Here is a 14,967-nt window from a genome sequence, read left to right on the forward strand (position 1 = left end):
AGAAAAATAACTGATGCAAAGGTCTCTGTAATTCAGATGAGCAAGGTTTTAGATTCTAGATGAAACAACACGTGCAGCAGCAGAGGAGCATCGTCTCAGCTGAGACTGGAGCTTTCACACCCAATGAGACATTGGGCTTTACAGAAGCAAAGACCTGTCCCTGTGCTGGTGTTCCTCCTGCTGCAGCCCCCAGTATCGATTTTAGGAACAACCGGCCTGGCCACCCCTTTCATGCTCCAGCAGCCATCCACTGCAGCAACACTAACAATTACACAATAATTACAACCCCTGCTGCTCCTACAGAGCAGCCTTTACATGTGCTGCACAATTAGCCCTTAACCTCTGATACCCTATTTTCTTTGCAGTGTAATAAGTTAAAACTGTATAATATAGGAGTTTATATGTGTCTGTTCTTACTTAGCTTATTGTGTGTCATTTATTTAACTTTTTTGTCCAGTACATCTGATATTGTGCACTTGATTGCATCTCTTTAAGTCCGTGGATGCTCAAAATGATCCAGATTTTGACCCATTAGACTTTGTTTTAGATTAACATCTAAATATGCATTTAACCAGATTCCTACCCTATAACTTATCAACTGGAATATTGTCAATCAGCCTTTACAATTAAGAAGAATTCTACACTTATCAGTGACCTTTTAAGGAGACCCTGGATACCTTCTTTAAAGTGAGTTCTAACTCCAACAGACCCTCTTAACTCCGTCTCAGTCTCCTCCAGTTCCTGAGGAAAATATCTGACTCTTCAGCTGATAATGCTATAATGATGTCAGTGAGAGAGGATATCCCTAATATGGTCATCTCAGGCCCACAGCTCTAGCCCCACCAACTTCCTGTTCAAACTGTCTTTGTATGAGGGGCAACCAATCAGAAGAAGGTGGGCTTAAAGGTGGCCTCAAAGGGGAAAGGAGCTAAAATGGGTTGTTGCAGACAGAAAAAAAGAACAGAAGTTGTATCAAGGCCCAGTTTAATCTAAAAAGGCTTTTAAAAGGTGTGTGTGTGTGTGTGTGTGTGTGTGTGTGTGTGTGTGTGTGTGTGTGTGTGTGTGTGTGTGTGTGTGTATTAACAGAATAGAGTAATAAGTAATAATAGTAATAGAGATGAATGAATAAATAAAAGAAAAAGACAAACATTAACAAGAGTATCCTACAGAGAACTTATAGAGCCAGTTAATGTTCTTCTTGTAAAAGAAAATATGTTTGGCTCAACAGCGCATTCGGATCATGATTCTGATTGCAAAAACTGCCAGACACGAAAGGCTTAAAAAAAGAAAAGAAAAAAATTAAAAAGGCTGTAAATCGTGCAAAGCTACTTTAGTAAAGCCCAAGAAAGAAAATAAATGAGCAGCATATTTAAGTCTAAAACTGTAGTGAGATCCCATCAATCTTGACCACCTAGATGCTAGTGTGTATAAAAATGTGCAGCTGAATTGAAATTTGGAACATATTAGAAATCATAACGTTTCTCCACCTCACAACTAGTGTAAGTCACCTATTGGACCAGGATCGCTTTCCTGACTAGTGTGTAGTAAAGGAACAATAACCATTAGTGATGGGGACAGTACGTACTTGGGCTGCTGCTCTCTTCAAACATCAGCAGAAATTACTTGTACATGTAAACAGAAGTGTAAACCCATGTGTTAACCCAGCGCAGTTGCGGGTAAGTACTTGTTTTGTACTTGACAGCTGTCAGCAGATGAAGCCCATATTCCCCCTTCCACTCTGAGTCACATTTGATACCTTAAGTGCTGACAGCACATATAAGCTTCAGAAGTCCATCAATCATCACTGATTGCTGATACAAATATACAAATCTGCTGAAACAGAAACAAATGTATATGATATTTGACTAAGAAGAGTCAACTGCAGAGATGCTCAACTACAGCTTTAAATCTGCCTAAAACTGACTTTATTATGCTGCAGCTGTAACAAAAGTGATTTTCCTTAAACACAAAGCATTAAAACCAGTTAATGCCAAACTATATAAGGCTGCATACGTATGCAAACGTCAACTAAGCAGCATAAGAACATAAAAGGAGATCGTCTTCCTTCCCGTTGCATCTTTACTCTCCATCAGCCTCTCACATCACAGCAGCTAACAGCAGCATCTCCTGTGCAGGTTGTATAAGAGGGCACGCCCACCATATGCCACCACAACACCTACAGATGGGAGCGCAGAGACTTGCAGCGTCTAATCACGCCTCCGCTCAAGCAGTTCCCAGGACATGAGAGAAATATGCCTCACTCAACCCATTCACCTGGCCTAGATATTATCAACAAATATTATGCAACACTGATAAGTGCAGCAACTAATGACACAGATAAATTATTAAAAGTTATGGGAGTACACTGAACACTTACAGATGTAGTTAAAGACATTTTTTTTATCATAGTAATGTTAGCTTTGGCAAAGCTCTGGCAAGCTACAGGTGTTTTCTAACCTTTAGTGACTTTCACAACACATCTGTAAAATATACAGCGTGTCCAAACTTTTGACTGGTACACAAAAATGTCTCAATTTAAGTGAGACAGCTCCAACCAGGGACTCCATCATCCTACTGGGAGACTTCAACGCTAACGTGGGCAATGACAGTGAGACCGGTGAGACAGTGAGACCTGGAGACCTGACTGGGAGAGGCAGCCCGCCTGATCTGAACCCAAATGGTGTTTTGTTATTGGACTTCTGTGCCCAGAATAAGCAGAAGAAAATGGATGGATGGATGGATGGATGGATGAATGGACATTTTATAGAGAATCCTCGATTTATTATTTAAGGGTTTCTTCACTTTTCTATAGCCTTTTTATATGGGTATCTAAGATATTTTATACACATTTTAGAGCCAAAGTTTAAACAGAGGATAAAACCCACATGGCTACATTTGGTCTACTTTTCTTTAACTGTTAATTTGATCTAATTGTGAGAAGATAATGTTTTAAGGCCTGGACTGAAACTTCAATTATTCAGGGAAAATCTGTCTGAGTGGTAACCTCCACTATCGCCGTTTCTCTCTCAGACTGGGAACACAAACTGTGTGCGCCCAGTCGGAGGCCCCATCCCATTCAGCTCAGCATGCTCTATCCCATCAGCACCGGCAGCAGTCACGGATTATTGGGCACACTGAGGCTCAAATCCCATCAGGAGTGGGGAAAAGCATGTGAGCCAGGAGGAGCAGAGTATGTGGTAGACTGAAAAGTCAGCACGAGTTCACTAAAAGTCTCTGTTGGCGTTTTGAATTCTGACATCACTGAAATAAAGATGGAGCATATTATGTGAAACAGATATTTTCTCTAGAACCTGACTGGCAGTTTGTTTGCGCCACATGCTGGTCTGAAACCAGCTGGATCAGATTTTCTTGGCACTGGCTGTTGCAGCCATGTTGTTATGCAGTTTTTAAAAGTGGTCTTGCAGATAGCCATACGGATGCTGGGGATCCACAGACATCTGCTTTATTCGTTATTGATCCACTGAAGAAGCTTAGCTAAACACTTCAGCAGCCTGTGCACATCTGTACACACACACACACACACACACACACACACACACACACACACACACACACACACACACTGACCTGCATCTCTTTGTCTCCATATTTGGATGGGTGCTTGCTGCCCTGGCTCTTCCGGCGCAGTTTCTTTAGCTCTGCCTGGCACTTCTCCAAACTCTCCCCTTTGCTCTTGTGCTCCATCTGGTACTTCTTCAGTGCAGCCTGGTGGGGGCAGCACAAAGTCAGCAGGGGCACAGCAGTCCACAGAGGATGTTTCACACTGACAGAGGCAGACATTCATTTCAGACTCTGCTGACAAGCGGTCAGCTTCTGTATTACCGCCTAATTGATGCAGAACGGAGACAGGAAAACTGAAAGAGGATGTTTCCTTTTGATTTTCCATATGTTTCTCTCTCTATAGTGCAGAAGCCAAAAACACTAGCACCAATACTAGTATGTGCATGTCCAGAGCATGTACCATGTAAGGAACGTGCAAATCAAATTAAGATATTCATGTGCATTCATGCAAGAATGCTAATAAATTCTTTATCTAGTATTCTATGTTTTGGGGGTTGATTTCAAACTACTGATCACACTATATGAATTCTTTGATTTAATTTCGTCCACTTTGTACAAAAACTTCAAACTTGTACAAAACTCATTTTCACTGAATTACTCACAGGACAGAATAAAATGTTGTTTATGTAACCTGCTGCAATGGTTTGGACCAAAGCTGGTGGGAAATTAAGGAGCTGATTTTGTCTCCAAGCCTATGATTTAATGAGAATGTGGTTCATACTGTATTCCACATAAATTCACTACCACAAGAGGTCCAACGGGATCTTTTATTCCAGCTCGTGATGGGACAGGTGTCCTGTTACATAATGAATCTGAATATTATGCTATCAGTATCTCCTCAAGCAGTAATTCTTATCGCAAGTGCAGAATCTTTTTTCCATGAAATGTATTCCAGCTTCTAGTCTCAGGTAGAAAGAACTAAAAGAATCCTTGTTACAGACATTTAGAGATAAATGAATCTGATTGAATCAAGTGATGGCTGTCTGAATAGAAGCTGCTCTAGTTTGTTTTTCTGAAAAGCTATCTGCATTACTTCACCAGATATGTTCATTTTATTAGTAACATGCTGGAAAACAACCTTCTCTTAGCTCTTTTCTGGTCTCCAAACCAGGTCTGAATGTGTCTGCCAGCAGCTTTAAAAAAGTGTTGAGACTGAACAGCAAATGTATCATAAAACCACAATAATGAGCTAAAGGAGGCTGAAAGGCCCCTTAAGGATAATTCTCCTTGTCACTTTAACCAACGCCTTAAACACTGATATATGAAACAAGCATTAGTTTACTAAGACAGTTGCACTCTTTGCTTCTATTGTTCATAAAAAAGGAACTCTCACATTCAGGTAACGTGCATCCAGTTCCACCTTCTTCTCCAGCTCTGTAAGCAGCTCGTTGTGGAAAGACTTCAGCTGCAAGATACACAGAAAAGCCTCAAAAACAATGAAACAAACAACAAATTACACAGAAACCTCCAGCAGTCACTTGATTATTTTCTAAAAGGAATGAAATTCATGCTTTAATGCTGGGGTACGAGAACGCCTCGAAGGGCGTGAAGACACAAATGATTAAAGGAGGATGTGAGGATCAACTGAGAGAACACAGGACAAATTACATGTTTATATGCAGTATAGACTGCATTCTTCAACATGCATATAATAGATTATAAATTACTTTTTCCTTCCTCCTCATCAAGATGCAACTGTTCTCATAACAGAAGTTATATTTTTCTTGCTGTCAGAGCTGAGTGAAATATTTGCATATCCTCAGTTTCTAATCTGAATTTTGTACCAAAAAAATGGCATCATTGCTTTGAATCTTTGACACCCATTATCCAAAAGATCAAAGACTTCAAAATACCCTTTAACACAATGTGCAGAAACATTAAAGCTAGGCTGCTCCTCACTATTTCTCTTTGGTTCCTTCTAATGTTGCCACAATTGGCCAATTTACTCTTTATGGATTCAAATAAAGACCTTTTGGAGAATTGAAATGAGAATATTTTCAGTCTGTAATGGCTGTAATTTCCATATCAGAGTATCAGCAAACAAACCACATTTAAATAAAGTGAGCTGCTGCCATTCGAAACTGGAATTACACTAAGAGCTCCTCGTTTACAGTAGGGAGCGCGTCATGCTGGGTATTAAATATTAAACTATATCATGTGACTCCAAAGCAACAAGCCCACAATCCGTCTGGTTCGCAGCTCGTGGCTTAAGAAGTGCTGATTTTAGCAACACCACCACCACCACATGCTCACCATCTCTTCAAGCTGGATCTGGATCTGTCTGTGCACTTCAGCCATCTGAAAGAGCACATCCCCTGCAGAGAGAAGACAAAGAAAGACGATAAACAAAAAGAGAGAAGGGAGGGGAGGGAGGGAGGAAAAAAAAGAAAAAGATAGTGATATTAAATCTTTCCAAAGTCTGTGAGAGCGACATTCATCGTGCAAAAAAAGAGAGACCATGCAGCTGTGCAGAACAGATGAGAGACAGGTGGACAGCGTCCGGGGGAGAGGACGACGCAAAGGACAAGATGAGACATGATATCGACAAAGCAGACAAAACTCAGAACAGTGACAAAAACTAAGGGAACACTACAGAAATATGCACCAGTGAATGTAAAATTTAAATAAAAAAGAGTTAGTCAAGAAACCTACTGATGTTTGAAACCAAGCTACTGTAAATTATGTGGTTTTCCCTCTTACCAGCTCTACTGCTAACAAACACACAGGAACAACATGGCAAAAGAAAATCTTTAGTACTCCATCCTTGCAATAAGACATGTTTTACTGCAACATAACAGGGGGAACACAAAAAAGCAGACCCCAGGAAGGAATCAAAAGCTAAAAATACAAAATAAAATAATAAATAAAAGTAGAAAGTAAAGGATGATTCATGCAGCCAAGGAGGTGCGCATTGTTTTAAGATACCTACATGCTGCCTCTTCTGAATACGTAATGCAGTGTAAAAAAAAAAGGAACACAAAGATCTAGTTTGAGCAAAGAACAGAGGGATAGAGACCTGAGGAGACAGTGACAGATCAAAGTACCCCAGGAAAAAATGAGACACACAACAAGATCTCACACAGAAACACACTCAGACCCTCCCCGTACTTACACACCAGCTCTGAGCGCTCACACAGATCCTGGACTTTACATGCAGATGTTCAGATCAATTACAAACCGTGGGATTATTGAACATGTTTGTACTGTAAACTGTAAAATTTACTTTAAAAAAAATGTTTGTGTCAGCTTTTTGTTTGTCAAAGAAATATCGATCCATGTAAGAAAACATCAAACAGGGATAAACTGATATGATGGCCAAATATCGGCATTGCTTTGGAGAGAATTTAAAGATTGTTTAAACATAACTAAATATTTTTTATCAGCATCCAAACAGTATTTAAACATCGATATGAGCCCAGATCAGTGCGTCCATATTTGCATATTTTGTAAATTCTCAAATTTCAATCTCTGCCTCAAAAATCCAGAGTCAGTGCAGCACTACAGCCAGAGTAATTAAAGTATACTTTACCACTAAAGCTAACTGTCTGTTCAATTAAATACTACTAATATTAAATAACCTATCTGGGAATTACTGCACAATTATTAATAACATGTATGAATGAAAGGAAACCAAACAGGCAACTCAACGCTCTAAAGATATCTATAAAACATCTTAGAAAACATCCTGTACATGTACTGCAGTTTCTTATCTACCATAATATATGGAAATACAGAAGGGTTTTCTCAGTTAATATAAAGACTAATAATAATAATAACAATAATAATAATAATAAACTGAGAAAAGCAACCTTAGCATGTTTATGAAAATGCTTAAGTTGAAGTACATCTTCCAGCAGCACATTTATTCTAAATGAACCCACTAATATTTATTACTGTCACTCATCTGCCTCTCACATTCTGCACGCTGACATTAACGAGTGTATACCGCCGCAGTGCTGACTAGCCGGGAGTCTGTATGTGGGTGTGGACCCATGGATAGTGGACAGTCACAGGGGACAGAGTGGGCTGCATGAACAGGATTAATGGGCTTAATGGAAGTGCTGTGGTCATGCAGATGAGATGGAGCGGATTTAGGAAAGGTCGGAGCAGGAGGAGGAGGGTGGCAGAGGTGCGAGGAAATTAAGTTCATATTTACTTTTAGGGACTAAAATCCACTTCTGAGGTTCTGCTACAGTATTTTAGATAGAACTTTTTAATAATAACAGAAGTCTGTTTTTCTACTGAAGAGTCTCTTTTAATTGACCCGTCTTCCTTTTTCTTGCCTTCATTCTTTTCTATTCTCTTCCATTCTTCTTTGCAGCAGCTTGTGTCTCAGTGACAGAATAAAACAAGAACATTTTAATTTTAATTAATATTAGAATTATAAAACATACCAAATCTATACTCTCTGCTTTTTGGCAACATACGTGCCCTATAGGTTTGGATTAGCTATCTGAGGCATGCAGCACATCTCTCTTGGAAATTTACTGCCAGCAGTTGCCTAGTAGAAGATTTGAACTTGTGTGAGATCTTCCTGGCTGCCCTTTAACCTCACTGTGTGTTAATCAGAAGTCACATTATTATTATTATTATTATTATTAGTAGTAGTAGTAGTAGTAGTAGTAGTAGTAGTAGTAGTATTAGTATTATTTTAAACAGGTAAAAATAAAGATGCCACTCACAAGGGAAATAAATCTAACTCATGGACGCAGAACTCAAATAGTCTCTAGTAGAATAGTGCTTCTCATCCAGCACAGCATCTTACTTTAAAGCCATCCCCTCATGAAAGGAAAGGCTGTAACACTGTGGAAGTGTCTGACAGCAGCTGAACAGGGCATTAGGGCCAGTGAGGCACTTAAATGCAATGATGTGTACTTTCAAACTCTTCTTTGATTCTTGGAGGGCACCCAACGCACATGCCCATCCCATCCATTAATAAGCAGCCAGTGGACGTCGACAAGCGGCAGCGACTGGGCTGATCTCGAGCACCTCTGTCACACACAGCGGTACCTCTAGATTCCTGATTCCTCAGATTCCTGGAGATGTTTCAACTTCCTTGTACATTTATTTCAATGATACCTCTGAATATATTCAGAATTTATTTCCATACTTTAGCAGAAATTGTCCAAATAGAGAGAACTAAGCAGTGAGTTAAATCAGACCCACTACCTTTCTCTTAAATCTGAGGTAACACACGGACATTAGTTCTCATACTTGCTCCCTCACTGTCTATAAAAAGCCTCTGAGCTGGTAATAAAATACAGCAGTAAGATAATATCAGTTAGAACTTTACACTAAAATAAAGCCCAGATTGTTTCTGGCTTTGTGAATAAGTGCATTTATCTACAGACCAGGGTTATTATAGTTAACGAAAACGAACGAAATAACGAAAACTGAAATTGAAAACACATTGTCGTTAACTGAAATAAATAAACACTATAATTAAAAGGAAAAAACGATAACTAATTAAAACTGAATTGTGAGTTTACAAAACTAACTAAAACTAACTGAAATTATCGATAAGCTGACTTTCATTTACTTGTTTTTTTGGGGTTTTTTTTAAGCCTTGTGGATTGATATGAAATCATTGTTTCCGCTCTCCGAGTTTAAGCTGGGAGCGCCACAGGACAACTGTGTGAGTGAGTGCGCATGTGCGTGCGCTCACCGCGCTGGTCCGCAAAGTAATGGCTGCGGTCTGCTGAGAAAGCGGCAGAGTCCCGTATGGAGGTTCTTTGAGTACAAACACCTGCACACGACCACAAGGTAATTAACACTCACAATCCAGCTACACAAGCATAAATGTGGACATGAGGTCGACAACTTCCGTAGGTTGTGTACAGAGGCCGCAAAGACCCTGCAGGTTTAATTAGCGAGCATCTAACCAAGCTAGCTCCAAAACAGAAGCAGCTTCAGGTGGTGAGAACATCAGGATGCAGCTGGATTTGAGCTTTGACTCCTTCAAAGAGTTTGTTTTTGTCAAACACCACATGTAGGTGTTGTTAATCTACTGCACTGATGCTGAACTTTATTGTGGAGTTTATTGTAGAATTTATTGAGTTTGGGAGTTCATGTTTTTCTTTGTTTCTCCCTGTTGATGTTCATGTGTGTCCTTAATATTACACACATTTAGCATGTCTTGTGAACAGTTGGTTGTTGACTATATTTCTTTAAACTGTATCTTTTGTCAAGTTTTCATTACACAATAGTCACTTTTGCGCCTTGAATCTTGCACCTGATTAGGTATGAAAATACTAAAACTAATACTGAAACTAACTGAAACTAACTAAAACTACGCATGAAACCAAAAATAAAAACTAATAAAAACGAGAAAATCCACTCTGAAAACTAATTAAAACTAACTGAATTAAAGAAAAAAGAAGTAAAAACTAACTAAAACTAAACTATAATGTAAAATCCAAAACTATTATAACCCTGCTACAGACTAATTAATGAGTCTGACTTTTCTCTCTGGTTCTCCTCCCCTTGCAGGTCAGAGTTCAGTCTCCAGATCAGCATATTGAGAGCCTCCATGTCTCCTTAAACTTCAGAGGAGCAGATGGTGACTGAAAGGTCACTCTGCCACCAGCTGCTGAAGACTTAAAAAAAATGAATGCTAGTTTGATCTTTTAAGTGCAAGATGGATCTTTGTTGTTTTAAATGGTTGTTCCAGCTCTATTAGCTGTGAAAGCAAAGCTGTCACCAAAGTAACTGCAGCATGTGCCAAAAACTGCACTTCCTCTAATGACCACTTAAGGGTGCCTCCAAAAGTGAGTAAATCCCCATAGACTGCCATGTTCAAACAGCTAAACTGAAGGAGGAGATTGGAAGGTGTCTCCTGACCCATCTGCCAAAGTTCAATGGTATTAGCCCATGGAAATAAGGCCCAAAATAACCCAAGTTTTAATAAAGCTGTAACTCCACAAAGAAAAACAGCCAACAGGTCTCATAGTGCTGGTCTGTGACTTTGACCTTGCAGGCTTTTATCATCTGGAAAATCCCCAAATTCCTGGATGTTCTTGTTTAATTGCACCCATCTAATCCAAAATCTCTCCACCTTGCATTGTGAAATATTGGACTTCTACCCACCAGAAGTAAGCTGCTTACTGTTAATCAGAGCAGATCCCAACATCTGAGGCTTAAAGGGTAGGAAAGCACATTGTTGTCAGCACTCAGTACACGCAGGTCCAGATCAATTAAAGATTAAATGCACAATCGCTGCTTTTGTTCACAAAATGTTCTCACCAACCAAGATTCAAGAAGGCTGCAGCTCCCAGTTAGTCACACTGTCTTTCTCCCAGGATGGCACGGTTCTTTCATGCTATTCACAAGCTTTTAATTAAAAAATAAACCTCACCTGGCTATCATTGTTTTTCTAATACTCAGTACTAATCAATTAAGTGAGATTGAGAGGTTTCCAGCACATGTGAGAAGTAAAGAAGCTCTCATCTTAGATGGGCTGAGAAATAATGACTCATGTATAAATGCTGAGAAACCAAACGTGGAGTAAAGTTCACAGTTCACTCAACACTCCCATGACTCAGCTGCCAAAGCACTCTGTCAAGGGACCCGTGTACAGTTAGACTGCAGGCTCGAAACAAGCCCATCATTCATTTGGGCAACCAAAGGGCAGCACTAACATGCGGGTTTATTACTCCAACTGCTTCTTCATGCAGCTCCTGGAGGTGAGGAGGAAAGAATGAGCCACAGTTAATGGCCATATGAAGGAAAGTGTTTTATGTAGTGAGCATCACTGCAGGGACCATATTATAGAAGCCTGAAAGCAAACAAGCAGCTCTAATTCCCCAGAAAGCTGCAGTGAAAGGAGAACAAGGCAATGCAGGGAGATGTGTCCTCCACACTGCTGCATGATTGACACAGATATTGTTGTTCTCTTCTGCGTCTTTAATTCTGTTAAACATTGGCTGCATTCAGGTGCACGCAAACACCCCCGAGAACAAATTTCCCCAGAAGAAGTACATTAACAATGCCTGATTTAGCATTCAGATTTCAAGCATCTACTTGACAACACATTACAAGTTTCTGTTGTAGTTGCAATTAATCAGCATAACATTTTGTGCATTATCTGTGCTCCACCTATAATCCTCCGCTGCACTGGCAGTAAAACCACAGCTGAAATGCTAAAAGCTGCCACCATGTTTCTTCTTATGAATTTCAATAAGGGCACAAATCCTGGTGACACAAGTGTAAACACGTCATGTTAGATCTGCACTGTTTGACATCTTCCACAGTTCATTGGAAAGAAAAATGAATCTTTTAAAAACAACCAGGTTGCAGCAGATCGATAGGAATGACTGGCTATACATAATCATTACATGGTGGCTGATGGGGTGTAAAATGAAGAGCAATCATCTGTGACAGACGATGCAAGCTGACGCTAAGATGGAGGGACGGAGGGATGGATGGACGGAGGCATGAATGGAAATAAAAACCTAACAGCTTTTTTGTGCTTTGACTAACACACACAGACCCGGCAGGTCAAGACCATTCTTGGCATCTTAAATCATCACCACCTCTCAGTGGGAAATCTACAACTAAATAAAAAGAAGAATTTCTGTAAATGATCCATCACTCAGTCTGTCCCTATCACTGAGTTAGCACACTGAGGCACAGGAGGCCGTCTAAATCAGGATGCAATTTGGATTTCAAGCTACAAACATCAATTCTTCCACTAAATGGGGCCTTGTTTTAAAATGCATGACAGATGAGAATTCATTGACAGCTTCACGCTACAGCTCGGTGACAATAAGTTAATAATGAGTTGACAAGCGCCAGTGTGCTCAGTTTTGATATGGATAAACATTCAAAAACAGAAGATCCCAGGAAGAGACGGGAATCAAACGCCTAACAACAACTCCAGAGTATCTGTCTCAGATCAGAGACTCAATACTTCACTTTATCATCAGCATCATTAAATCACCGTTCAGCCGACTACCCACATCAAGGACAACGCGACAGCTCAAGGACATTTTATGGTCCAACGCATTATTAAAGCCACAGTCCCACCCCATTAGAGTCATTTGCTAAATGAATCACTCGCTGATCTCTTTTTTGTCAGCTGACTGGCATCCAGCTTACTGTTGACAGTGTGTTTTAAAGTGCTGATGGATTGCAGTGGGCTGTAGTAATGAATGGCAGGTGGAGGTGATGGTGCTCAGGCCTGTGTGCTCTCTTAGCAGCTCGGTTTTGATTTGCCCAGAGACTGTGTGGAAGCTGCTAATGAGCTGGGAGCGCATCACTTCCTGTCTGGCCTTGCTCTTTCTTCTGTGTCTCTCTCTTCATTATGTGCCTCTTGTTTCTTCCTCTGTTTCTCTGCATTCTCCCTCCCTGCCTGCCCAGGGTGACCTGAGGACAGGAACAGTAAGGGAAAGCTAAGCTGCCAGCGCAGCACTGCTCTGAAGGACAGTTTGTTACCCCATCACAGATTAGCCCCTTGGGTTTGATCATTAAAGGAGTACGTGACCCAGATCAGAGTTAAAATACATGAGCAGATAGAGAAAAATAAAATTGGATATTAGTGGGATGCTGCATGCTGTGGTTTGTCTTCTGGTGGGTTTCAGGGTTTTGTCTCTGTAGGACTAACTGCCCCTCTAATGTATTCAGCAGATGAAACAATCAGGAGCCTCCTGACCGACAAAACGTGCATTTTTTAATTCTGGTAATTCAGGATACTTTAATGCATTTGTGCAACAGCAGTAGCATCTAAAGGACAACTGAAGGGCAGCACAGACACCCCGGGATGAATGCAGTTCCTTCATTACATACTAAGATCTTCAGGAAAGAACACTTACAATCCTGCACAGGAAGACAAAAAGTGTCTTTGCTTCTACTTAAACACAAATACTGACCTAACAGATTTATCAGCCTGCACTGTGACAGCACATCAGTGGTCCCTCATTGTTCCAGTTAGGAGCAAACTCCATAATATCATTTTGTTCTGACTTTGCACACAGACCTGTCATCAGGGGATGATCCAAAATGCTGCAATCAATGTTTTTAAAGTTGTACACGATCGTTCCCAGTCTGTATGGTGAGCTGCTGAGGTGACAAGGCCAGGAAAAAGGATTTGGAAAGAGTGATTGAAAGAGTGATCTCACTGCATTTTGCTCTCCATGCAGAATGAGTGCTGGCTGAATTCAGATTGGAGCTGAAGCTCAGGGGAAATTCAGGCTGTGCCGGCTCAGAAAAATGAGGGTTACACTGGGGTCAACATTTTTTTTTTTCTTAAGCTCAAGCAGGACACATTTGGAGGGACAGCAGTCATGAATATTAAGGAGTAGTTTCCCTAAGAGATGGTCAGTGACACAGCAGCATCGCCTAGAGTGTCACAAACAATGTTTTCATGTCCGTATTTATGAGCCTTTATTATTACTTTCATCTCATTCTCTTTACCTCTGCTTCAAAGAGCTCATATTTCTGCTGCTGCCATCCAGCTGTGCAGCGTGAAAGGCAACTCAAACCACTTCCCTCTGAAACAGGAGGTCATTATTTGGGAGACAAATGAAGGGAAAATTATACAGTAACATTTGCTGAGGAATACTGAACCACAGGAAGGAATTTTGTGTCTTTCTGACCCGTCAGAATTACGTTCTCCCCCATGGTCGCCTCATTGAGTCACTGATTGGATCCAGGCCTTGTTCCCATTTGTGGAAGTATGCGATCCTTTAACAGCATGTCAGATGAAGGGGAGAAATATGCCTTAAAGGCCAACACACTACTCCAAATCATGTTGCAATGAATTAATCAACCAAAGGGTAATTGTTTCCTGGACCTTAAATTTGGCCATCTAAATTAACCTGAAATTGATTTAATGAGATGGATGTTATGCTACAGTGTGCTCAGCCTACGGCAATGACAAGACATGAAATAGATCATACTGTGATGAATAGGAACCAAATGAGAGTAAACGTGGATATACGATGATAATTTGCTCACAGGCATCACTAATAAGAACTATAGCAGTGAGCTGATAGTTCTGTTGGAAGCTGCTCAGGAATCACAACACAATTAAACAGCAGTTAATGTGAATATTTAATGAATGATTGCACAGACAAATATAAAAAATCTAACATATTCTAACATGCATTCGCCTCAAGGTGCTTAATGAGGACATCAGACATCCATATTTATCTCCTTCATAGGAGGTACAGAGGAAGAGCTGATTTATAGGAAAAAGTCAAAGAAGTTTAGAAAATAATTTTAGCTGCATGTCTTAATATAAATGTGAAAAATAAGGATTGGATTGGAAATTCATCTGACTGACAAGATAACTGCATCCCTGGTTTTTGAGGACGATGTGCTTCTGTTGGCTTCATCAGAATGTAACCGTGAGAACGTGCTGGAGCAGTCTGCAGGAGTGTGAAACAG

General features: G+C 40.3%; 1 protein-coding gene across 4 annotated transcripts in view; it reads right to left on the bottom strand.

The window, feature by feature from the left end:
• Positions 1 to 14,967, bottom strand: part of baiap2b (BAR/IMD domain containing adaptor protein 2b) — a 77,770-nt gene that overhangs the window by 30,971 nt on the left and 31,832 nt on the right. For 2 of the 4 annotated variants that reach the window (XM_030754562.1, XM_030754565.1), the window contains exons 4-7: positions 6,512 to 6,523; positions 5,836 to 5,897; positions 4,916 to 4,987; positions 3,589 to 3,726 (exon numbers count right to left, since the gene is read on the bottom strand). In XM_030754562.1, the coding sequence (XP_030610422.1) occupies positions 3,589 to 3,726; positions 4,916 to 4,987; positions 5,836 to 5,897; positions 6,512 to 6,523 (284 nt within the window). The remainder of the gene's footprint in view (positions 1 to 3,588; positions 3,727 to 4,915; positions 4,988 to 5,835; positions 5,898 to 6,511; positions 6,524 to 14,967) is intronic. The other 2 variants (XM_030754564.1, XM_030754563.1) reach the window with 1 other exon arrangement.

This window comes from Archocentrus centrarchus, chromosome 19 (genome assembly GCF_007364275.1).
Source record: "Archocentrus centrarchus isolate MPI-CPG fArcCen1 chromosome 19, fArcCen1, whole genome shotgun sequence".
NCBI lineage: Eukaryota > Metazoa > Chordata > Actinopteri > Cichliformes > Cichlidae > Archocentrus > Archocentrus centrarchus.